Consider the following 26,689-nt stretch of genomic DNA (forward strand, 5'->3'; position numbering starts at 1 on the left):
ATCCTCAAAAGATCTGTTCCTGAGATTCTCCCAACCCTCAGGGACATATTTTCAGGGGGCACAGGGAACTGCAGGGGGAAGAACAGACCAATGAAATACTGTCCTTTGTGTTACATTTTCCATTCATGGGACTACCAGTCAGGATGCTGTCTATTGTTGAAGGCTCTTCACTGTCTGCTCTGTGATGCATTCATTTATTTTTTGGCAACCTGTACTCAATTGACTTTAATGCCAAGAGGGTGATTGCTCTTTTGGCAAAAATATATTAGAAAAGCATAATTATCCTACAATATGTTATAAACAAATTCAGTATATATACTATGCAACATCTGCCATGTGTGAAATGCCAAGTTATGCACAGCTTGGTGTTACATGCATGCATTCACTTTTCAAAAATTTTAACATTTCACAATCCCTAAAATGCAAAAATAGGGCACTGATTTTATCAGGGACAGGTACCAGGAAATCAAGACTGCCCCCAGTAAATAGGGACAATTGGATGGTATAACAACTTCAAAAGGTAGGCCAATATTTCTCAGAAGGCATTCTAAGCACAAAGTTATTTTGGGTGGCTTTAAAGATTACCTAAAAACAAAACTTTCTCCTCTTATCAGAATCCAAATGCCTAGAAAGATCAGAATAGAAATGCCTATTCTGAATTTTATTCTACAGTGAGGACTACCATCAGGACAGAAATAAGCCCAGTTGTGCACATGTAAAGACACCTCCAGTGGAAATAGGAATTGAAGGATGCTGGCAATTACATAAGAAACAAGTGGGCAGAACTATAAGCCAAACTAAAACAAACAGAAGTTCTGCTAGGTGTAGGAAACAGTTTAATAGAAAAAAATCAGTTGCAGTTCTGGCATGTTTTGAGACAGCTAATAAGCAATTAAGGTGGACAGTTCTATGTGTGTCTGGATCTGAGATGCCAATAGTATAGACTAAAGAAGAATGGTAGGACTGTAAGTAGTCAGTGTCCATTGGGGTCTATGGCAGTCATATTTTAGGGCAGGCACATGGCTGATCCAAAGTTCCCTCTACATAGAAAGTTAGTACATCAGGGATTACTGCAGATTAGATCTCTTCTCCCTAGTGTGCCAATCTTCCATGGCAGGAAGTTTTTATGTGAGAGAGTATTCAAGCATTGGAGCCCATGAATGGCATCATCTAAATGTACAGATTCATTCTTAGTCTTATAGGTTAGTTACCAATAATTGCTAGAAAATTATGCAGAGACTTTACTGCAGTTTTCCTCCTGTATTTCTTTAGCATTAGCTTTTCTGGAGTTCCTTACCTCTGGGATGAGGTATTTCATCACAATTTCATTTCCTTTCTCTCCCAGTTTTTCATCTGGAGTAATTTCATATTCTGCCTGAAAAATAAAATGAAAAGTGGTCAGTATGTGCGCTTTATAGCAGGGCTTACCAAATCCCCGGTGCCAGGGAGCCTAGGAATTTAAACATTAGACCAGAACAACCAGAGGTAGAGTTATTTAACAAAACTTTTATTTGTCCCAGGCAGCCCTGTTTCTGTTCTAAGAAAGTTATTTATAAAAGGAATAAAGAGACACCATTAACCGCCCCCCCCAGGGCCGTCCCTAGGGGTGTGTGGGGCTGGGGGCAACTGGCACTGCCCTTCAGCCACACTCCACCTCCGCCAACACTGCTCAACCCCCCTCCTGGGCGCTCCCTGTACTCCCCACCTGCCACTTCTTACCCTCCTCCCTCCTTAGTGAAATCAAATGAAAGGAGTGCTTCTGTAGAGGAAAATTCCCTAGTAGCATTAGGGTTAACTCAGCGCATAGCACTATAAAGAATTCCATCCATCCCTCCTCGTTCGAGCAAAGAGAGAGGCGATCGAACTTCCCGGTCCCACAGGAAGTGGATACTAAATGAGAGACCCACATGCACCCTAATTAAACATCAGGGTGCATGCGAACCTCTCATTTAGTATCCAGGTTGTAAGGCCCTGGGCAGTTCGGTTGCTGCTCTCTTCGATGGAACGAGGATGGAGGCGATCAAACCCCTCAGTGCTGCCTTACTGAGTATCCAGTAGCAACTGGATGGGATTATTCTTTAAAAAGTGTAAGTGTGTGTGTGTGTGTGTGTGTGTGTGTGTGTGTGTGTGAGAGAGAGAGAGAGAGAGAGAGAGAGAGAGAGAGAGACTGACACACATACCCTTTTTTCAATAATACCCCTAGTGCCACCTCTGCCACTGTGCCCTCCCCAACAGCATAAACCAACAATTAATAAAGTGATTTATTAATTGGAAACTCTGAGCATGCTGCTGCTGGAGGAGTCCAAAGTGTTCCTCCACCCATGCAGGCCAGTGAAACCAGATCTCCCTGCCTGGCATCCGAGGCTTGCTTCTCTCCTGGCTGGGCAAAGAGCTCCCCTAACGGCTTCCAATTTGCCTGCAACAAACCTGAAGCACCCTTTATAGCCGCAGCCAACAGTACCTTGGGCCTGTCTCTCTCTCTCTCTCTCTCTGCCACCCCACAATGCCCTTTGAAGCCTCCTGCCCCAGCTCACACATACTTACTAGAAGGGAAGGTTACTTCCCTCTGGCCTTTCCCCTGCTCTGCCATTTTCGCCTTCCTCCTCCCTTCCCTTTTATTTACTTTGCCTTTAATTTACAGCTTTATTGAAAAACTTCAGCAGTCATGGAGAGAACAGTGCAAACACTGCTACAGCCAAGCTTGCTCCTCCAACAGAAGCTCACCACTTTATGGGCTCCTCTCGGGGTGCCTTCCATATGGGGTGGGGTGGGGTACAGGTCACACATTGGCCAGCCTAAGCACACTTTGCAGACTCAGCGGGACTACGTTTCATGTGCCTCACATTTGCTTTAACTTTAGCTCAACTCCTGGAGAGCTGCTGCTGCTCTCTTCGTCTAAGCACCACTGAAGTGGGTATCTGCAAATTGCAGATTTGGATGGGCCCGGGGCTGGGGGCGATCTCCCCACTTGCCCCACCCAAAGGATGGGCCTGTCCCCCACAAAGGTCTGTCACTAAGTCCGGGAATTTTGTTAAGTGCCCGTTATCTGACTCAAAACATTTTCAACTGGCTCCTAGATCCAAAGAAAATCTGTCAGGTTCTGCCTTATAGATCCATTGTAAAGTGGTTCATAGCAGCTTGTTTCACTCTAAGCATGTGGAGGACAATTCTACTGGCATTTCATTCATATGGTACAACTTTTCCTGTTGTAAAAAATAATAATAATAATAATAAAGGTAGGCCTCAAAACAACTTAACCCCCACCAAGTTTACTGTTTTCTAATAATGCACATATGCGTATCTTCTCCCTTTCTGAAGCTGCATGATGATCCTCAGTAGCTCACAGACCAGGGAAACAACAGAGTTGAAATGGGTTGCAGAATCTACATAGCAGATGTGCAAAATCTCATACAGTATTTGTTGTTGTTGTTATTATTATTTATTTGATTTGTATACCGCCCTTCCAAAATGGCTCAGGGTGGTTTACAATTAAAACAGACCACTAAAACAGTAAAGAGCTAAAACAAATTAAAAACAATATAACAATTAACAATTTAAAAACATTTTAAAACAATTAAACAATTACAGTGATTAAAATCCCAAAATCGGGTTTTTAATTTAAAAATAAACCAGACATTAAAACTCCCAAAATTTAGGAAGCTGAGAAAGCTTGGGTGAAAAGATGGGTTTTCAGGTGTTTTTTGAAAATTGCCAGAGATGGGGAGGATCGTATCTCAGCCAAGAGCGCATTCCACAATCTCGGGGCAGCAACCGAGAAGGCCTGTCTCTGTGTAGCCACCAAATGAGTTGGCGGTAACTGGAGACAGACCTCCTCAGATGACCTCAATGGGCGGTGGGGCTCATAATGAAGAAGATGCTCTCTTAGATACCCAGGGCCTAAGCCGTTTAGGGCTTTGTAAGTTATAACTAGCACTTTGTAGATAGATAGATACATAGATAGATAGATAGATAGATAGATAGATAGATAGATAGATAGATAGATACTTTATTTACAGCCAATGGCCAAAACAAAACAACAACACAAAGAATAAATTCCAGCATTTATCATTAACTCAGTCATTAACTTTAGCATCAATCTACAAATTCTAATTGCGATGTAACAAAATTTTGCTACAACATGAGAGATGCAAAGTACATTATCTTCAAGTAAAAACTTCACCAGAAAATCATCTGATTGATGTTTAAACCTAGAAAGAAGTGGCAGAATCAAATGACATCTAATGTTACTGTAGAATCTACAGTGTAATAAAATGTGAGCGATTGATTCAGGTTCACCCGAATCACAAGGGCACAAGCAAGCCTCCAGGGGTAGATGTTGAAATCTCCCCATTAATACAGCTGAAGGAAAGGCATTAAAGCGAGCTCTTGAAAAAGCCCAGTGGAACTTTCTGACAGTTATGATAGACAAATTTGAAGCCGGGGGAAAACCCACCCTGGCCTTAAACTGACTGTAAAATGCCGGCAGACAAGCCAACTGGTTCTGAAACTCCCTATCATTTAGACGTTGACAAACTAATTTTTTTACATTCACTAGGTCAGTTTCTAATAAAAATTCAGGATCTAGGCCAATACTGGAAAGTTTATCCGTAATTGTTACCAGCCAAATAGGCCGGGGTGTAGCCGAAAGAAATCCAGGCACAAGTCCCACTGGCTGGAGGTGAAGCTTCAGCCAGTAGAAAATAATCTGCAACCATGCCCTGGTCTCAATCCTCCACAACCCAGCCTCCTGTCATAGTACCACATTAGGGGTGCATCTAGGTGTACCAAAAAGCGCTCTTAGAAAGCCTGACTGTACCCACTCTAGGGGCATAAAACTATCAAAGGGGCCCAACTGAACCCCATTGCGGGACAGTTTTAGCAAGGAACAATTTAATGGCAGCAGGAATATATCCTCCGCCCTGCGCATGGTGAAATCTCAGAATAGCTACTGCGCTTCATTGAGCCAGATCAGAAACCATTCTAGCATGGGCGTCTTGCCTGTTGTTATATTGAAATATCACACCAAGATATTTTATTTGCTTTACTTGTTCGACTTGATGTTCCCCAACAGTCCATCTAAAACTCTTAGCTTTATTGTTAAAGCAAACTATTTTCATTTTGAAATAACTGATGACCAGATGTTCCTCCTGACAATATATTACCAAAGCCCCCACAGCTCTCTTAAGGCCTGATCTAGTTTGGGAAAGAATCACTGCATCGTCAGCATACATCTACAGTGGCAGCCTTCTGTTTGCTAATATAGAGGCAAATGTATCCAATTTCTGTAAATGCTTAATTAAATCGTTTACATAAAAATTAAACAAAAAAGGTGCAAGTATACACCCTTGTCTCACACCTTTTGTAGTTGGGATTGCTTTAGAAAAGTGACCAATAGAGTTCAAACGAACACAGATAGAAGAGTTTTCGTGTAACTTACAAAGTGACAGTAAAAGCCGCTTATCAGTTGATGTATTAGCCAATTTTGCCCACAATAAACTTCTAGAAATAGAATCAAAGGCTGAATGAAAGTCGACAAATGCAGCAAAAAGTGATCATTTACCCAAGGAAATGTACTTTTCAATAAGATGTTGCAGGATTAAACAATGATCTATAACTGATCTGCCCTGTCTAAAGCCGGCTTGCTCATCTTCTAATAAGCCTTCCTGGTCCAGCCAGGAACATAATTTTATGAATAGATGTTTCGCATATAATTTGCTTATTATATTTAAGAGACTTATTGGTCTGTAGTTGGATGGATCTTCTCTTTTCCCTTTCTTGAAAATTGGGACAATACCCCAGTCCTTTGGGATGTGGGCCGTCTGATCAATATAAGTGAATAGTGAATACAAGGATTTTGTCTGGGAACCTATTGGCAGCCAGTGTAACTCCATCAGTAAAGGAGTAACATGGTCTCTCCGAGATGACCCAGAGACCAACCTGGCTGCCGCATTCTGAACCAACTGAAGTTTCCGGACTACATACAAAGGCAGCCCCACGTAAAGCGCATTACAAAAGTCAAGTCTGGAGGACACCAACAGATGTACCACTGTTTTGAGGTCATTGATCTCGAGAAACAGGCGCAGCTGGCGTATCAGTCGGAGCTGATAGAAAGCACCCCTAGCCACTGCCTCAACCTGAGAAACCAGGGAGAGGTGTGAATCCAGAAGTACTCCCAGACTGCGAACCTGTTTGTTTTGGGGAAGTGTGACCCCATCTAGAACAGGCAGATCAAAATTGTCTCTAGAGTTCTGACCCCGCACAGTAAGTACCTCCGTCTTAGTCTACCTTTCTCTTCCTGATACTGTTTCTCATACTTAGTCATGCACGAAGGCAGCAAAGACACCAAACACAAGGCTCAGGGGCCTCATCAGGTCATACAGGAGATAACAATGACAGCATGACCACCACAATTCCCACAAATCCTTCAACCTTCATCAAGGCTAGGAAGAAGCTACTCTGGAGTGGGGTGATACATACATCTCTCTCTTTCCCTAGCTAGCATTTTTTTTTGTTTCATTTCTGTCTGAACTTTCATGGAACACAAAGGCAGCATAAAGTAGATTCCCAGGCAACATCCCATCTAGGCATAGACTAGACGCAGTACTGCTTAGCTTCAGCGAGGCTGCTGCATCAGGCACTTTCCCCAAGACTGGCACAGAAATGTTGAGGTCACCAGATCACAAGTGTCCAGCAGTTATTTTCCACAATAGATTTAAGGATGGATACCTATGGAGCAAAATTTAATGTTTCAAACCTTAACAGCTAATTAAGGTGAAACTGACATTCGGGGTGGGGATGCAGCTCCATGTCAGCTCCTGGGTGGGAAATCTGGCCATAGGTTTGGTGCCCTTTTATGCAGGGGTATTAAACCAGGGGTCCAGCTGCTAGTTGCATACTCCACTGAACTTTTGCCTAGACAGCCTCATATTGCAGGTAGACCCCAGATGCACATATAAATTTGTAAAACACCCATGAGACTTTCTCTTACACAGGCCAAATGAAGCAGAAATGTTCCCCTGAACACAATCCAGTCACAATTAAAATTGCATAGGTTTGAGCCTTTATGGCAAAATACCTATATAGATTCAGAAGATATATTAATCTAACAAAACTTCCTGAAGAATCTTTGTTATCCAGGTTAGCAGACACCACCACTGATAAAAGAATTGTCACAGGCTTCAGGTAGAATGCTGTGGGCATCCCCTTCATGTTTTTGTATGAATAATATACCAGACATTTGTATGCTCTGAACAGGCCTAGAGGCAGATGCTTTTCTTCAGTGAAAGACCTGGAGCTTTTTCAGATGGTGTCTTTACTTTGGGAGGGTGGGTGTGCGTAAACATATCAGACAGATTTACCCTGAATATCCATGCAATATTTCAGAGACCACTTCACACGATTCAGATTTCCCCCTGTGTATTGGAATGTAGCCCAATTTACATCCAGGGTTAAAAAAAATCCCCCTTTTCTGCTGGAGTACCCATTATGCCCAAACTTGCAGTAAAGCCTAGTAGTAAACCTGTGGTAAAGCCTGCTGTCTGAAAAAGCTCCAGGTTGGAATTACAAAGGTGTGCCTCACAAACTTACACATTCTGGAAGTGCATCATTCAGACTGTTTCACAAAGTCTGAGAGAGGCCATCCTGACATTGGAACAGTTTCTGTCAAGCATGTTGTTTAAACAGCCATATAGCATGGAGAGTATACCAGTCCCACTCTTGACGTTCTGTTATTTTAAAAAATGTCCCACCTTGGTGACATGGGCATAGAACTCATTGCACAACCAGGGACAAATGTCCCTGGGCCCAGAGGGCTAGGGAGTCTCCAAGTGGCCCCCAAGCAGGTTGCCCCGCTGCTGCCCCTGCAAAACCACGACTATTCTTTAACTGTTGGCCTCCGGGGGATGGGTGGTGAACCAAGCGACATCACAGGCATGCAACATCCATATTTGAACTGTGCTGGTGTGCAGTTCGGTCAGCTGGAGAGGTCTGCCCGGCAGCTACAGCACCTGCTACCACCCAGCTCATCTCTGCTTGGTGACAAGAATATAATTTATTGTTTATTATTTATTTATTCGATTTCCATACCGCCCTTCCAAAAATGGCTCAAGGCGGTTTACACAGAGAAATAACAAATAAATAAGATGGATCCCTGTCCCCAAAGGGCTCACAATCTAGAAAGAAACGTAAGATAGACACCAGCAACATTCACTGGAGGTATTGTGCTGGGGGTGGATAGGGCCAGTTACTCTCCCCCTACTAAATAAAGAGAATCACCACGTTAAAAAGTGCCTCTTTGCCAAGTCAGCAGGGGTTAATCCATGTCTCCATGAGCTCAGGACAATTTAAAACAGGGCTAGTCATGTACGGCATTCAGTGCTAGACCTAGATAGTCATACCTCTACTAGGTAGCAAACATATTAGCCTTTAAATGGAGAATTCCAGGAAAGATAACATTTCTACATGACACCTCTCTGGGGTAGTCTGACCAGTTCTATCCAGTTGTTGTCTAGGTGACAGACAAAGCAGAATACATAACCCTTAGGGCTGAAGGCTTTACTGGCTATCAAAATTGACCTGTTTCATTTTAAAATGAGAACCAGTAATGTCAAGCTGTCCAAACTTTAGAAATTACTAGGTTCATTACATTTGCTACCAGATACATACTGTTAAGAAAGACCCTGTCAGTTACATGCACATTTGAGAGGGACTTCATGCCCAGGTTGGAAAGGAAGGCACAGCATTGGGACAGACAAGTTGGCAGTTCTTTTCCATAGATTGTGTTTATTTGGGGGCACCCAAACGGCTAAGATAGTGGATAAATAGTCATTCCTAACAGATTAGATTGCTAAAGAGGCTTGGACCCAGTATTTACTCCCATGGAAACACAATCTATGGAAAAGAACTGCCAACTTGTCTGTCCCAATGCTGTGCCTTCCTTTCCAACCTGGGCATGAAGTCCCTTTCAAATGTGCATGTAACTGACAGGGTCTACACTGGCTGCCGATATGTTTCCGGGCAAAATACAAAGTGCTGGTTATTACCTTTAAAGCCCTGAACGGCTTAGGTCCGAGTTATCTAAGAGAGCGCCTTCTTTTACATGATCCCCACCGCACGTTAAGGTCATCTGAGGAGGTCCGTCTCCAGTTGCCACCGGTTCATCGGTGGCGATGCAGAGGCGGGCCTTCTCTGTAGCTGCTCCTGGGCTATGGAATGCACTCCCGGCAGAAATTTGAAATTTTAGATCATTGCTGTTCTTCAGGAGAGCCCTTAAAACCTACCTATTTGGCCTGGCCTTCCAGGGTTTTAAATGATTAACTGTTTTAAATTGTTTTAAATTGTTGCCCTGATTTCCAGGGCTTTTAGCTGTTTTATTGGTTTTATTGTGTTTTAATAGCTTGATTTTAATTTTTAATTTGTTTTAATTGTTTTTATCATGCTGTGAACCGCCCTGAGCCATTTTGGAAGAGTGGTATATAAATCTAATAAATAAATAAATAACAAAAATAAATAAATCGTGTCCTTCTGAAGAATACCATCTTCCCTTCAGAGCATGAAAACTAACCTTCCTTCTCTAGTGTGCTAAAAGTTGTTGTACTCCCAAGCACATGTGGTACAGTCTCAAAACTCAAGTGGTACGGACCCTGCCCTTTTTGTACCATCTCAGAAGAGCACATATGAGCCAGCCCTCAGCTGTTGTTGCACACATGAGCCAGCTGTTGTTGTTTCAGTGTTACTACAAGATGCCTTAAGAGTACAGTAATGCAATTAGATTTTACTGGTTCAATGGCAACCGTGAAATAATCTCTAAGGTATTTCAGATGAGAAACACTCTGACTGTTAAAATACATGACAACAGCCTTCCACTGCAATAACCATATGGGGATGAACCAATTATATACTCATAAAACGGAACAGAAAGGGTTTTGCAAAGTCCTTTCCCTCCAATTTCCTGTCTATTTAGATACTATCTGTCTACAGGTCATTTTGCCTCTTGAAAGCATGAACAGCCAAGAATGTTTATAGCATCTTAACGGCATTGTTCCTTCCTCCCGCCCCCACCCTTCTGAACCTATTCTGAAGAATAAAACCACATGGATAAAAGAGCTATTTTAAAAAGGTTAGAAAACCTGGAGTCTTATTGTAGCTGTCACCATTTATGATCACTGCAAAAGAGGATGGCAGCCTTCAGCAAGATTAAAGAACTACTGATATACAAAGCATTTTTAATATGAAGAGAAAACATTTGTATTGCAACTTTCCACACACTGAGCAGCAGCACAAAGAGCAAGCATACAGAGTAATGAGAGCAGTGAAGCAGTTCAGAAGGCAATCATCTCTTAATCCAGGATAATTCATAGCCACTTATTATTGTTAAGTTTTCTCTGCCTGTTACTTTTTGAACTCTGTATTTATCATTGTAAAGATCTGATAATCCCATGCAGGATTTTATATATAGACCACTAAAACAATTTTCACATTAATTGCATACACATTCCAATTGGCTAGATCTGTCTGCATAACTTTCAATGTTTACAATCCTGTCCAACTATCCACTTCTTCTCAACTGCTTTGCCAGTACTGGAACTTTCAGAAAGCTGGGAGGAAGAGGAAAATGTTAATGGGGATCTAAAGGACAATATGTGATTTCAGGACTTTTCAGCTTCCCACACCCTGAAAAGCTGCCCCCAAATTTGGAAGAACCTCTGGGACAGCATTTCTTCAAGTTTAGGGGCTGACAATGGAAGGGAAATACACACACACACACACACACACACACCTGCGAACATACAGAAGAGCTTTACATGCCACACAAGCCTCTTTGGATGTGGCAATAGCTACTAACTTGGATGGCTTTAAAGGGGGCTTAGACATGAGGACAGGTCTATCAATGGCTACTAGTCTGCTGGCAATAGGCTACCTTCAACCTCAGAGGCAAGATGCCTCAAAATACCAGTTGCAGGGGAGCAACAGCAGGAGAGAGCGATGCCCCCACCTCTTGCCAGTGGCCTCTGGTGGGCTACTGTGGAGGAAAGGATGCTGGACTAGAAAGGCCTTGGGCCTGACCCAGCATGGCTGTTCTTATCATCCTGTTTGTTATGCTTGGAGAATTTACAGAATTTCATCTTGGTGACACCCATTCCCAAGTCTTCCCACTAGGAAAAAAAATCAACAGCAAGTTTTCTGAGTATGCATAAAGTAAATCTCTGTGGCATCATCAATACCAAGAGCAAAGCATGAGACTGACTACCTACCTACCTACCTATGGTTGTGGTTGACAGCTCATTGAAAGTGTCCACTCAGTGTGTGGCAGCTGTGAAAAAGGCTAATTCCCTGCTAGGAGTCATTAGGAAGGGGGCTGGAAATGAAAATAAAAATGCTAATATTAAAACGCCCTTATACCAGTGGTTTCCAAACTGGGAGTCTCCAGATGTTGCTGAACTACAGCTCCCATCATCCCCAGCCCCAATTAATTGTAATTAATTGGGGCTGATGGGAATTGTAGTTCAGCAACATCTGGGAGAGACATGATTGAGGTGTATAAAATATGTGTGGAGTGGAGAGGGTAGACGAGGAGAAATCTGTTTCCTTCTCTCACAATACTAGAACTGGGGTCACCCCAGGAAACTGAAGGTCAGAAAATTTAGGACCAACAAGAGGAAGTACTTTTTCACACAGCACATAATTAATCTATGGAATTCTTTGCCACGGGATGAGGTGATGACCACCAGCTTGGATGGCTTTAAAAGGGGCTTAGACAAATTCATGGAGGACAGGTCTATCAAAGGCTGGTGGCTGTGGGCTACCTCTAGCCTCAGAGCCATGATGCCTCTCAATACCAGTTGCAGGGGAGCAACAGCAGGAGAGAGGGCATGCACCTACCTCTTGCCTGTGGTCTCCCCAGAGGCATGTGGTGGGTGACTGTGTTAAACAGGATGCTGGACTAGATAGGCCTTGTGCCTGATCCAGCAGGGCTGTTCTTATGTTATGTTTTTGTACTGCCATTCCCAAAGTGGCCCAGGGCAGTTTACACTAAAACCAGAAATACATAATTAAAATCAGGAACCAATTAAAAGCAGATTAAATTTACAATTAAAATGAAATATCATTAAAAGCCAGGCTAAAAGGATGGGTCTTTAAGGCTCTCCTGAAGGCCTCCAGGGAAGACAATTCTCTTATATCCATAGGGAGTGTGTTCCACAACCAAGGGGTGACAACAGAGAAGGCCCCATCCCAGGTCACCAACAGATGAACTGGTGGCATCTGAAGACAGACCCCTCCTGTTGATCCCAATGAGCGGTGGGGATCCTGTAAAGAAAGGCTTTCATAGCATCCCTTTAGACAGCACCCCTTTAGATATTCAGCTAGCCTTCTCTGAAGGCGGCAGCCTCCAAACTCTGACATCATTAAAAACTTATAATTGCTGTCTTGATGTTCTTTTTCTACTTACTGATTAATTATTGTATCCATTTTAGGGTCCAACTAGATTTAGCATTTAAAAGGTCATCACTGTTTTTGGTCTTTTTAAAAAATAGCTGCCACGTGGTCCCCGATCCAGATCATGGCATGGATGGGGATTCATGCTGTGAATTTTCCTTTTCCTCATGCTGTGATCCTTTGTGAAAACATGCCTCCCCCACCCGCAACAAATGCTGCTGTTTGCCCCAATACCAATAGGTTACCTCCCAGTTCAAATAGCTTTGCAGAAGTTATTTTTGTCAGGACTGCACTGTAGGGGGAGTTAGTTAAACAGCCCCCATGGTCCTGATCCAGATAGGAATTCCAATGGCACCTATTTATTTTTTTAAAAACCTGGAAAATGATGAAGCATTTAACATCACTTCTAGTTTGGCCTTTATTTTAACTCTTTTTGTTTATGCACTCCTTATGCACACAGGGAAAAGTTTTCCTTTTCCCTACCACTCCAGTGTCTCGGCTGGGATCTGTTCATTTTAATTTCTACATAGTACCTAGCATATTTTAGGCGCCCTTACAAATAATACAGTACAGCGATGTTTAGTACGTATGAAGTTTTTAAAAAGAGTTAAAGCCAGCATTTAGATGTTGATACTAAATGGAATCCAGCTGCAACAGTCTCTGTATGGTGGCACTTATAAATGGCTTAATAACCATGAGACTTGCTTGGTGACTCTGGGCCAGTCATTTCTCTCTCAGCCTAACCTACTTCACAGGGTTGTTGTGAGGAGAAACTTAAGTATGTAGTACACCGCACGGCTCCTTGGAGGAAGAGCGGGATATAAAATGTAAAAAAATTAAAATAAAATAAATAATACATAGACCAGGGGATCCCAACTGGTGGTACTTCAGATGTTGCTAAACTGTAACTCCTGTCATCCCCAGCTATAATTTATTGTGTCTGGGGATGATGGGAGTTATAGTTCAGCAACTTCTGGAGTACCACTAATTAGGTACCACTGACATAGACCATAGATCCATTCCTTTGCATGGAACTTTTACACTGGCTCTGAGGGCAAATTTCCAATGTTAAGTGCCCTCTCAGACAAGCAGTTTGCCCCCCCCCCGCAATTTCGGCTTCAGAAATCTAACATATGGGACACAGCTGAACCTCCCCACCACCACCACCGCAAATACACTCTGCCTCTTTTGTGCTCCCCTCCTTTTTTTTCCTGGGCTGCTACTGATAAATGGCAGGAATGTGGAAAAATTCTCCACACCACTGGGAACAATCCTCAGGGCACCACCACATTTTACAAGCTATCTTATACATTTGTTTCATGTGCCTCTTACATGGTGTCCATAATAGGTAGATCAGGCCTGGTCATCTATCCTGGTTAAATGCTGCTTAACCAGGGAGGTTTGTCCAGGATTGCCCTGAAATTTTGGGTTCATGCAATCCGTTCTGCTGGGTTTACTAATCCTGATTCACTTTTTAACCAGGATCCTTGTGATTGTGTGAGTCTTTTGCAACCGTTAAGCCTGATTAAATGCAGGTGAGTCCAGTTTAAACGAAATGGCAGATTTCCTTTTTAGCTGAGCATAAAAAGTCAATACTTGGTTATGGATTTAGTTCTTGGATTGCAATCTTAAACAAACTTATGGAGAAGTAGATCCCACAAAACAATGCAGGGAATGCTTCTGAATAAACATACAGGCTTAAATTACAACCCAAGGTTAAAGATCAGTTCTAAGTCCCTGCTAAACGAGCAAAGAGGCTTCTTAAGTGATGATTTTCTTGTAAGTAGCAGAGGGAGAGTAACTGGTCCAATTCATCCCCAGCACAGCATCTCATCAGTGGCTGTTGCTGGTTTCTAGAGTTTCTTTTACAATGTGAGCCCTTTTGGGACAGAGAATGATCTTCTCTATTATTTATTTACTTTTCTATGTAGATGAAGATGAAGTAGATGAAGAGGGCAACCAAGATGATCAGGGGCCTAAAGCACCTTTCTTACGAGGCAAGACTACAACACCTGGGGCTTTTTAGTTTAGAAAAAAGACGACTGCGGGGAGACATGATAGAGGTCTATAAAATCATGCATGGCGTGGAGAAAGTGGAGAGAGAGAGATTCTTTTCCCTCTCACACAACACTAGAACCAGGGGTCACTCCATGAAATTGATTGCCAGGAGGTCTAGGACCAACAAACAGAAGTACTTTTTCACACAACGCGTGATCCACTTGTGGAACTCTCTGCCACAGGATGTGGTGACGGCCAACAACCTGGATGGCTTTAAGAGGGGTTTGGATGACTTCATGGAGGAGAGGTCTATCAATGGCTACTAGTCAGAGGGCTGTGGGCCACCTCCAGCCTCAAGGGTGTGCCTCTGAGTACCAGTTGCAGGGGAGTAATGGCAGGAGAGAGGGCATGCCCTCAACTCCAGCCTGTGGCTTCCAGCGGCATCTGGTGGGCCACTGTGCGAAACAGGATGCTGGACTAGATGGGCCTTGAGCCTGATCCAGCAGGGCTGTTCTTATGTTTATGTTCTTATGACTTTGAGAACTTTTGTTGCTTGGTGTCCCTTTTGCCCAGATTTATTACACCACTCCTTATTAAAAATTTCCAAGTGAGATCTTCATAAAAATGATTACAGTGAATAAGATAGCTCCAGATAAACTCTGAATAAAGGGTGCCGAGTGCCGACTCTCCAGGAGCAGATAGGTGGCTCATTAAAGGTCCAAGTGATACTACGATACCAGCCAATAAAGCAAACGCTTTAAAGACTTGTGGTTTCCTGTCCCACCCACAAGAACATAATGGTACAATGTATACATAGAACAGTTATTCTTCTCAAATCAGAACATCAGACTTGAAAACGTCCAAAAGTGTCTTCACCTATGGTGTATTGTATTCTCGTATATGTCCCCTACCAGCAAGCAATACCAGTCACACTTGATATCCAACTCCCATATTCTACATATATGTTGAGATGAAAGAACGAAAGGTGACAAGTCGCCAGCCTAGATGTGAACAATGACAGAGCAGCCAGGGACCACCTTGCTCTGAGGGAAGGGGAGAAGAAAGAGAGACAGGCTGGAGAGCTGCCACCATCCAGCTCCCTGTCCCAGCTGATGAGCCCCTACTCTCCCAATTGCCACCACAGAACAGCCAGGGACCATCTTGCTCTGAAGGGAGGAGAGAGAAAATGAGACGAAGGCCCATGTAAAAATGTAAATGTGTGACTTGAAGTATTTGTCCTTTATTTAAGTTTTTTGTAAACTGCTTTGGGAGGTCCGTATGAAAAGCAGTATATAAATGCAAAAACAAACAATGGAGAGACTGGAACATTTCCACTCACATACTAAGAGCTCCTTTTGTAGAAACATGAGAGTTTGGCAGTACGAGGGAACAATGAGGATAGCAGATCAGTACGTGGGACTGCCCTAAGACATGGTACTTGGACAGAACTCTCTTAGGCCTCCATGATAAACAGACAAAATTTTAATTAAAACACTAAACTTTTAAATTTTAATGTGTTTTTATCTATTTTTATGAATTTTAGTGTTTTAATGTTTTAATTGTGTTTTAATAGTTTTAACTTCTTAATTTTAATTGTTGAAATGTTTTAATCTTTTATTGGCTGTTTTTATTGTTTTGTAAACCATCTTTTAAGACATATGTTTATATTGATCTGAAACCATTTCACTCTTCTTCCAGTAGCAATGGAAGAAAACTGTCTTCTAATCTGAGTGATTAGATGGAGAGACCCCTAAGTTAAAATATTAACCCTTTAAAGTAAGTGAACAAAAGTTGGATTTTATATGAAGAGCTTTCTCCTGACACCACTTCATATGAGATCAGCATTAATAGCCAGACAAGGACAGTTTCCACCCCGCCACCATGTAACATAGACCAATACTGACCTTTAAGCAAAAATGGTGAGAGAAATTTTCCATATTGGGTCTGAAGGGAAATTTTTGGGTAGGGGGTTGTTTTTAAAAAGGTTGAATGAAATATTGTAAAAATCAGAACATGGCTGGCTGAGACCTTGTCTGTATGCCACTAAAGTGCTGTTCATGAATTCTGCTCCAAGACTTTTAGAGCAAAAATCTACTATATCACATTGAGATATTACTCACCTGCTAGTTCATTAGTTTTTGCTGCAGTTTCCTAAAGAATTAAAGGTGATTTGTTCCTTCATTGATGTATACTCTATGTAACATTCTTGGCAACTGGGACATGACAAAAGGGATACAATTCACTGGGAAATTATCCTGTGCAAACTTCCATTTGTTTCAATAGGGCTCATATAGAAGACCTTCCTGGTAGACTGAGCCCAGGTTTTGCAACAGCTATCCTCGAGGGACCTTTGTGCCTCTTCTAGTAAAGTGTGCCCTCAAGTTGATTTTGACTCCTGGTTCCCACAGAGCCCTGTGGTTTTCTTTTGGTAGAATACAGGAGGAGTTTACCATGGCCTCCTCCCACGCAGTAGGAGATGATGCCTTTCAGCATCTTCCGATATTGCGGCTGCCCAATATAGTACCAGCAGGGATTTGAACCGGCAACCTTCTGCTTGTTTATCAAGCATTTCCCCGTTACGCCATTAGGTAGCTTCTAGTTCAGTAAAAAAGGATTGAAAGCCACAAGATGCATTTGAAAATATATCTGACTGTAACAGCAATAAAAATCAGGGAGCCAATATTTTTAGTCTTCAAGCAGGAAAACAGGAAGCAGTGCTAACCCAGGTCAAATGTCAAAGTGCCTCCTTCTGTCCTCCATCCCCTGAAAACGTCATTTGTAGGAGCTCTGACCGTTGTTTCTTTTAATCATCAGCCAGTCTCACAAATTTTCTCTCTACCCTTTCATTTCACCCCACCCAAATCTCAGTGGGCAGAGAGAAGCAAAGAAAACTAGCTAATAACAGAATCTGTATTTGGCACTGAGAATTTTAGGAGCAAAGTTGAAGGAAAAAATAAGCAATTGAATTTTAAAAGATATATGTACCATGTCCTTCACTTTCTTTGCTAGCTTCAGCAAGAAGGTATAGTTATGATCAACAATAATTGCTTTGGCATCATCTGACCCAGTCCTTTATTTTTTAGACTGTCTTATGCTTTGAGTCTCAGAACTCCTCTTTGAGTGTTCCTACCCAGACTGGATTCCCCTTTACAAGGCACTCGAACCAGGTTGAACCGGTTCAGCTGCATGAACCAAACTACCAGCTGGTTATAACAAACTGGTCAGGGGCGTAGAAAGGTTGTAGGGGGCCCAGAGACGAGATTTTAAAATGGGCCCCCCATCACTGCCTTCCTCTCCTCCTGGCCCAATGTCTCTGCTAACTATCCCAACTAGTTAAAAGGTGAAGTGTGCGATCAAGTCAGTTTCGACTCCTGGTGCCCACAGAGCCCTGTGGTTTTCTTTGGTAGAATACAGAAGGGGTTTACCATGGCCTCCTCCCACGCAGTAGAAGATGATGCCTTTCAGCATCTTCCTATATTGCTGCTGCCCAAAATAGTAGCAGTGGGGATTCAAACCGGCAACCTTCTGCTTGTTAGTCAAGCATTTCCCTGCTGCGCCACTTAAGGTGACATATCCCAACTAGTTACAAGGTGTAAATTTATTTTGTATTTATTTTTATTTATTTTACGTTTTATTTCCCGCTCTTCCTTGAAGGAGCCCAGAGCAGTGTACTACATACGTATGTTTCTCCTCACAACAACCCTGTGAAGTAGGTTAGACTGAGAGAGAAGTGACTGGCCCAGAGTCACCCAGCTAGTTTCATGGCTGAGTGGGGATTTGAACTCGAGTCTCCCTGGTCCTAGTCCAGCACTCTAACCAACTAATACAATAGAATAAATGGCACATCACTGAAGTCAGCAATCCTCAGATGGGGAACAAATAGTGTGTTTGCAAGATGAGGAGACAGAAGTTCCGTCTTCTCATGTTGCAGACACACTATTTGTTCCCCATCTGAAGATTGCTAACTTGAAGTGATGTGTCCCCTGCACAAAGAGAGGGAGGAGGGCGAAGACCATTCAGACCATCTATTCCTCCAGAATATGTTGGTGCATGAAAGTTCTCTTCTAACCCTTGTTAACCATATTTAAAGTAAAAAAGAAAGCACTAATAATTTCATCCTACACCTCCATGATGCCAAAACGACTCAACCCTTTTTCATTTAAGCAACAGCCGTGTTCATCATCATAATTACCACCACTCCAGCCCACTTTTCTTACTTTACAATATGAAGGAAAAAAATAATTAAAGCATCAGGGAGGGGTGTAATCTTTCTAATTAAAAACAAAGAGGGAAAAGATATCAATGTGAAATAGGAGTGCACTCTTTAGATACCATGTATTTGGGAGTAAGTTGTCCTGAACTCAGGTTTACTTCTGAATAAGTATAGAGAAGTAAACGTTTCAGACCATGGGACCAGATGGGCATAAAGTATAAGGGATAGTAGTAGATGTGTCACATTCCTATGTAGAGCCAAGGTGTGTACATGATAAAAGTCAGCACGACCCACACTAAAATAGCATCTAAGTAGATAAACAGCATAATAAATACCACCATCAATACCTAAAGGGCAATCAGTTTATTTCATGGTTGTCCAAAGCTTGTCCAGTAACTGTTAGCTGTCATGGATTCTTGTTGGTTTTGCTACCACAGACTAAACACAGCTACTGTTCTAGAATTATTTCTCATAGGGAACCTGCATTTTTTTTTTTAAAGAGATCTATGCCAAAACAGCAGTGCTGGAGGAAGCTTTGCCAGAATGCATCCGCTATTCTTCCCTGCCTGACTTTCAAAGGGTTCCAACACCCCTTTCAAGCCCACTAAGACCCCTGTTTTCAAAGAGCCTAACCTGATAGCACTTACCAGAGAAGGCAACGTCACCCAAGCACCTTCCCCAACCTCGCGTCCCGTAGTCTTTCAAGCACACACATACATCTAGCCCCAAAATCTGACTACTCCATAAAGCTGCGATAGAGGAATGGCCACATTCAAGGCTGGAATGGGGCAGGGGCGGGGACAGGGGGATCAAGGATGCAGAAGCCTGGATGGCTGCAGGACCTGAGAGGAAACTTTCAGAGGCTGCGCTGATTTGGTGGTGGGTGGGGTGGGGGGGAGAATCTCCCTCATAACAAGAGGCTTTAGCAGATGTATGCTTTTGCTTGGTGTCCACGGGCTACGGGCTCTCCCCTTTTGCAGGCTGAGCCTGCATACATGCAGCGGGCAGTCACATGCGGCAGGCAGGTGTGGGGGAGAGGGAAAGCGGGCCATGTGGGTGGATGGGGAGAGGAGGAGAAACTGCACAGGCCATGCCCAGCCATGCGGCAGGCGGGCGGGTGGGAAAGAGGGGAAAAGCTGCGGACCATGTCCAGCCATGCAGTGGGTGGTCGGGGATGGGGAGAGAAGCAAGCGGGTCATGCCCAGCCACGCCGGCGGTCACGCAGGGTGGGTGGGTGGGGAGTGGGAGAGAAGCGGGCCATAATGCCCAATGCCCAGCCATGTCTGCGGGCGGGGGCGGAGAAGCGGCGGCAACCACTCAGTTAACCTGAGGGCTCAGAGTCCTGCAAGTCCTCCTGCCGCTCCGTGTCTTCTTTAACTTATAAGTTAGAAAAGCTCAGGCTTCGACGTGACCTCTTCCTTGCTGGCAGCGCGTGCTCCAGGCAGCAGCCGACCCACCAGTCATGCGTCTTTCTGGATCATGTGGGGCGCCACCAGCCAATGGATGGGGAAGGAGGAGGAGCCCACAAGGCAAAAGGGCGGAGGGAGGGAGAACTGAGACAAGGAAATACGGCGGCGCGAACAAGGAGAGAATTTTTTTTTTTAATGATAAAATAAAATGATGATTCAGGAAGAAGCTGTGGCGGGTGCTGGGTGGGGGAGACACGTGACATGTCTCTGGTGGCCCCCCAGAGGCGAGGGCCCCTAGACAACTGCCTCCCCTTGCCTGATTATAGTTACGCCCCTGAAACTGGTTCGTGGACCAGCAGTTCCGTGCATATCCCTACTCTCCAGGTGCCTCTTATGACTGACAGCTCCAAAGAGTTCCAAGCCAATTTGCATAGAAGTAGTCCTGCACCATTTCATCACAGACCACTTGTTGCTCAAAAGTGAGATTGTCATGTCCAGTTTCTCTACACCAGGCCTGCACAACTTCGGGCCTCCAGTTGCTGTTGAACTACAGATCCCATCATCCCTGGCTACTGCTCACTGTGGCTAGGTATGATGTGAGTTGTAGTCTGGAGGGCTGACATAGAGCAACCCTGTTCTACACAGAGCTGAACATACTATAAAACTAATAATAACACCTCTAAGTTCATCATTTGTATTTCTTCATGTATCAAAAAATTCTGCCTGTATCAATTCAAAACTGTGTGGTAGAAAACTAACTGTTTGAATGTAAAATTGGCAAAAATGTCAGCTTCTTTGGGAAGGAGCTCTGGATTTTCACCATTCACATATTATTCATATATTATCTAACTAGTAGGTGAGGCCTGCCATTGACCAGGCAACATCATTTTGTGTATTTTTTAAAAAGTTATTAATAGCTTCCCCTTCCAACCCCTGCTAACTGAGCAAAGAGGCACCTTTTACCATGGTGATTCTCTTTATTTAGCAGGGGGAGAGTAACTGGCCCTGTCCACCCCCAGCACAGTACTTCTAGTGACTGTTGCTGGTGTGTGTCTTATGTTTCTTTTTAGAATGTGAGCCCTTTGGGGACAGGGAGCCATCTTATTGTTTGTTATTTCTCTTTGTAAACCGCCCTGAGCCATTTTTGGAAGGGCGGTATAGAAACAGAATTAATAACAACAACAACAACAACAACAACCCCCCATAGCATATTCTGGTGTACAAGTAGTGTTTTCAGCTATTTTTAAGTGGCAGGATTGTTTATACAAAATTTGTTATCTGTAGGTAATAAGGAAGTGTGACTTTATTTTGTACAAACAAATCCACAAAGTGACAAACTCTTCAAAATATATAACAGACAATATTTTATAAATTTAAGAGAACTTTTAGCCTACTTTCCTTAAGGAAAGTAATCTTATCAGAATACCAGGCATTCTGGGTGAGTGTGATCATCTGTGTTCTCCCCCACCCCCATCAATTTCGCAATGCCTGGACCAATATGAACGAAATTGGGTACAGTTGTAGGGACACACGGGGAAACTTCAATGGCATAGTTTGAAATGATGTCATCCACCCCAATTCAAGTGGATGGACACATGAATGGTTGAGGTGCAAGTGGGCTAACTTGTGGACCATCTAACCAATTTGAACCAAAATTGGTACAGTTGTAGTGAGTGACACATAGGGACATCTCATCAGCATAGTTTGTGATGATATCATCCACCCAATTCAAAATGGTGGACATGTGAACAGTTGAGGGTGAAGTGTGCTAACCTGTTAATACAGCAATTATCATATAAGACTATAGTGAAAAGAAAGAAGGCAGATTAGTTCTTACCAGAGCAACTTGTTGAATTGTTGATCTGATTATTGAGTGTTTAAAATCCACTCAGAACAATAAGAGTTAAAACCTGATTATTATATTCAGAATTTCTTCTAAAACAAACAACCTTAAGCCCTTTCCCCAGCATGTTTCAGTGTAAAAAGTAGTTCATTCAGCTAATTTCAGTAGTAGGATCGTATATGCAAAATTTTGTATCTGTAGGTAACCAGGAAGTATGACTTTCTGTCACACAAACATACCCACAAACTCTTCAAAAGATATACTAGGTATCATTTGTCAGCGAAACAGGGACCACATTAGTGGCTATGTGAATGTACGCTTTATCTAGAAGCATCTCAGGGCTAGAGTAGGAACAAAAAGCTTAGCACTGCTTCTCTCAATAACTACTGGAACCAGTAGATGCTTTCTAGGTTTGAGTGGGCCTTAAAAACGTTCAGAAATTCAGATTTGCATGAACAATGGCTGATATATGGAGCACTTGTGGAATGGGCAAGTCTGCGGTAGTGCAAGGAGTTAGCTTAGCTGCACTAAAAATAGGACTTTCACAAGAGCACTCTTGTGCAACAGTGTTCTTGCACTTAAATGGATGATCTCCAATTGGGACTTGACAGAGGAAGTGTGACTCTGTTGGTTCTTTTGGATCTCTTGGCAGCTTTCAGTACTATCGACTATTGTATCCTTCTGGAACGTCTGAGGGAGTTGGGGCTGGGAGGCACTGCTTTGCAGTGGTTCCGCTCCTACCTTTCTGGCAGATTCCAGATGGTGTCACTTGGAAACTGTTGCTCTTCAAAATCTGGACTTTCCTATCATGCCCCTCACGGCTCCATACTGTCTCCAATGCTTTTTAATATCTACATGAAACCATTGGGAGAGATCATCCGGAGATTTGGTGCTGGGTGCTATCAGTATGCTGATGACACCCAAATCTATTTCTCCATGTCAACATCATCAGGAAAAGGCATATCCTCCCTGAATGCCTGTTTGGAAGCAGTAATGGGCTGGATGAGGGATAACAAACTGAGACTGAATCCAGACAAGATGGCGGTACTTATTGTGCAGGGTCGTCACTCAGGAAGCGATATTGATCTACCTATTCTAGATGGGGGTCACACTTCCTCAGAAGGAACAGGTACACAATCTGGGAGTGCTTCTGGATCCACACCTTTCCCTGGTTCCCCAGGTTGAGGAAGTGGCCAGAAGTGCTTTCTATCAGCTTCAGTTGATACGCCAGTTGCATCCGTTTCTTGAGGTTCATTATCTCAGAACAGTAGTACACTTGCTGGTAATCTCCAGACTTGATTACTGCAATGCGCTCTATGTGGGGCTGCCTTTGTATAAAGTCCGGAAACTACAATTAGTACAAAATGCGGCAGCCAGGTTGGTCTCCGGGTCATCTCAAAGAGACCATATTACTCCTATATTACAGGAGTTGCACTGGCTGCCAATAAGCTTCCGGGCAAAATACAAAGTGCTGGTTATCCTCTATAATAAAGAGCCTGTGTGTGCGCCCGTGTCTCTGCGCCCGTGTCTTCCTTGGCCGTTCTGGGCATGCGCGGAGCGCATGCCCAGAATGTCCGAGGAAGATACGGCCGCAGGCACCAGGCGGCCATGATGAGGAGAGCAGTGGGCCAAGAACGGACTACGGGGAGGGCAGCGGCGGGACCAGCCCTGCCGCTGGAACATATGAGGCAGCGGCGGTGGGGAGAAAAGTCAGCAGCGGTGGGGAGAAAAGAAAGGGGAGAAAAGACAGCGGCGGGTCCAGCCCGACTGCAGGATATGTGGCAGCGGCGGATTCAAAATGGCGGCAACAGCGGGTCCGGCCCAGCCTCAGAGAAGGGAAAGGGAGCGGCAACGGGACCGGACCTGACCCGGAAGGCAGAGAGGCGGCAGGGACAGGACCGGGCATCCCAGGAGAAGGGACCAGCCCAGACGAAGGATAGGAGAAACAACAAGGGTGGGTCCAGACCAGGCGAGGAAGAACCAGCCCGGAAGTTTTAAAAAAATAAAATTCTGTGGCCATGTTGGCCGGTTGTTCGCCCAGCCGCGGAAAGGCCAGAGGCGGCCACTGGGAGGGCAGAGGCGGCGGGGGCGGGTCCAGCCCGGCCGCAGGGATAGGAGAGGCGGCGGCGGGTCTGGCCCGCCCACCGAAAAGAACAGGGGCGGCGACTGTCCCTTGGGCGGTCCGGCTGGCTGGAGGCTGCAAAGCCATGTTGGCGGGGGGGGCGGCTCCAGGGGAGCGGCAGCGGCAGCCGGACGGGGGGGGTGTCTTGCGCTGAGCCGCCGCCTCCTCCTCCTCCTGCTCGGCAGCAACCGGCCCTCGGGTGGTTCCCAGGACGGCAGCGCCTCCCTCGGGAAGAGCCGCCGGCAGCCTGCCGAGCACCAGCAGGCAGAAGCGGGGACCGGCGGCTCCCCGAGAAGACCTCCGCCCGCCCGCCCCTGGCAGCAGCAGCAGCAGCAGCAGCTCCTGCTCACGCCCAGCCCAGGGACGGAGGCGCAGGCAGCAGCTCAGCAGGGCGAGCCGTGGTTGCTGCTGCTGCTCTGGGCACCTGGCCATCACCGCCATCCCCAACTAGCGCCCATTATTTTAACGGGCTTAAAAATACTAGTAACCTATAAAGCCCAAAACAGCTTAGGCCCACGGCATTTAAGAGAGCATCTTCTTCTACATGATCCCAATCGTCCACTGCATACATCAGGGGAGGTCTGTCTGTGGCTACCTTCATGTCGTCTGGTGGCCACCCAGGGATGGACCTTCTCTGTTGTCGCCCCGAGACTTTGGAACATGCTTGCCGTGGGAATAAGAGTCTCTAACGGCTTTTTAAAAGTGTCTGAAGACTCATCTTTTTACCCAGGCTTTTTAACTTTTTAAATTTTAGATTGTTTATTGATTTGTTTTAAACTGGTTTTAGCATTTAATTGATTTTAAAGTTTTGTTTAGTGTTTTGTTGTTGTGAATCGCCCTGAGACTTTGGTTTGGGGCAGTATACAACTATGTCAAATAACTAACTAACTAAATAAATAAATAAATAAAATTCCCAATCAATAAATGAGGTGTGTCATACTTGTCTAACTGTTGTGCAACAATAAGCCTGCTTGTGCAAGTTCCAAACTTAGTGCCATAGTTTTGTGCTAGCCCAACTTCCTCCTGCAACTATTTCATTGCTCTGGATGTCAGCCAATGTCTTTAAGGTTCTACTGATATGGAGAAACAAAAAGAGAAATAAAATGGAGTTTGGCTACAGCTACAGATAACAAAAGGCTTAATTAGGAACATAGGAAGCTGCCATATACTGAGTCAGACGATTGGTCCATCTAGCTCAGTATTGTCTTCACAGACTGGCAGCAGCTTCTCCAAGTTTGCAAGCAAGAATCTCTCTCAGCCCTATCTTGGAGAAGCCAGGAAGTGAACCTTCTGCTCTTCACAGAGTGGCTCCATCCCCTGAGGGGAACATCTTACAGTGCTCACACTTCTAGTTACCCATTCAAATGCAACCAGGGTGGACCCTGCTTAGCTAATGGGACAAGTCATGCTTGCTACCATAAGACCAGCTTGTCAACAGTAAACAAATGCCATCTAATGGCGCAGTGGGGAAATGACTTGATTAGCAAGCCAGAGGTTGCCGGTTCAAATCCCCGCTGGTATGTTTCTATATTGGGCGGCAGCAATATAGGAAGATGCTGAAAGACATCATATCATATACTGCGTGGGAGGAGGCAATGGTAAACCCCTTTTGTATTCAACCAAAGACAACCACAGGTTTCTGGGAGTCAACACTGACTCGATGGCACACTTTGCCATTACCAACAGTCAACAATTATATAGATATGTACACACAAGTACCAACAAGAACATAAGGAAAGTCCAGCTGGATCAGGCTCAAGGCCTATCTAGTCCAGCATCTTGTTTCACAACCTGACCCACCAGATGCCTCTGGGAAGCTCACAGGCAAGAGATGAGGGCATGCCTCACAAATATATATATACACATGACCAGTATATTTGTATACTGCTCAGAGACGAACGTTTGGGGCAGTATACAAATTTGATAGATAGATAGATAGATAGATAGATAGATAGAGGAGCCTTAAAAGGGTTAAGTCTAGGGATGTGCAAAAAATTTCGGGCACAGAACGATCTGTGCCCGAAACGAACAATTTCGGGTGATTCGGGGCCGAACCGAATCACCCCCGATGTCCCCCGATATTTTTCGGGCACGAGCCGAATCACCCGAATTTTGGGCATGAAAAATTCGGGTGATTCGGTTCACGGTTGATTTTTGGTGAATTTTTAAAGTTTTAGTGACTTTGGGGCAGTTCGGGGGCATAGCATGGGATCTGGGCAAAAGGAGTGGGGTGGGGTGGTAGTGCCTAATGGGTGCAGACTACCACCCCAATTTCAGGGGGATTGGGCCAAGGGCTGATTTTTGGTAAATTTCTGAAAATTTCATGTCTTTGGGGCAGATTGGGGCATATTGGGGCAGAAAGTGGGGCCTGGGGCAGAATAGTGGGGTGGGGTGGTAGTGCCTAATGGGTGGAGGCTACCACCCCAATTTCAGGGGGTTTGGACAAAGGGCTGATTTTTGGAGAATTTTTGAAGTTTTAGTGACTTTGGGGCAGTTTGGGGGCAGAAAGTGGATCTGCCCCAAAATAGTGGGGTGGGGTGGTAGTGCCTCATGGGTGGAGGCTACCACCCCCATTTCAGGGGGATTGGGCAGAGGGCTGATTTTTTGAGAATTTTTGAAGTTTGGGTGTCTTTGGGGCAGATTGGGGGCAGAAAGTGGATCTGCCCCAA

At 44.3% G+C, this 26,689-nt stretch overlaps 1 protein-coding gene across 3 annotated transcripts in view; it reads right to left on the bottom strand.

The window, feature by feature from the left end:
• The window catches only part of GRK5 (G protein-coupled receptor kinase 5), a 252,331-nt gene that overhangs the window by 85,681 nt on the left and 139,961 nt on the right, over positions 1 to 26,689 (bottom strand). For all 3 annotated transcript variants that reach the window (XM_053309322.1, XM_053309324.1, XM_053309323.1), the window contains exon 4: positions 1,298 to 1,375. In XM_053309322.1, the coding sequence (XP_053165297.1) occupies positions 1,298 to 1,375 (78 nt within the window). The remainder of the gene's footprint in view (positions 1 to 1,297; positions 1,376 to 26,689) is intronic.

Source organism: Hemicordylus capensis, chromosome 3, assembly GCF_027244095.1.
Source record: "Hemicordylus capensis ecotype Gifberg chromosome 3, rHemCap1.1.pri, whole genome shotgun sequence".
NCBI lineage: Eukaryota > Metazoa > Chordata > Lepidosauria > Squamata > Cordylidae > Hemicordylus > Hemicordylus capensis.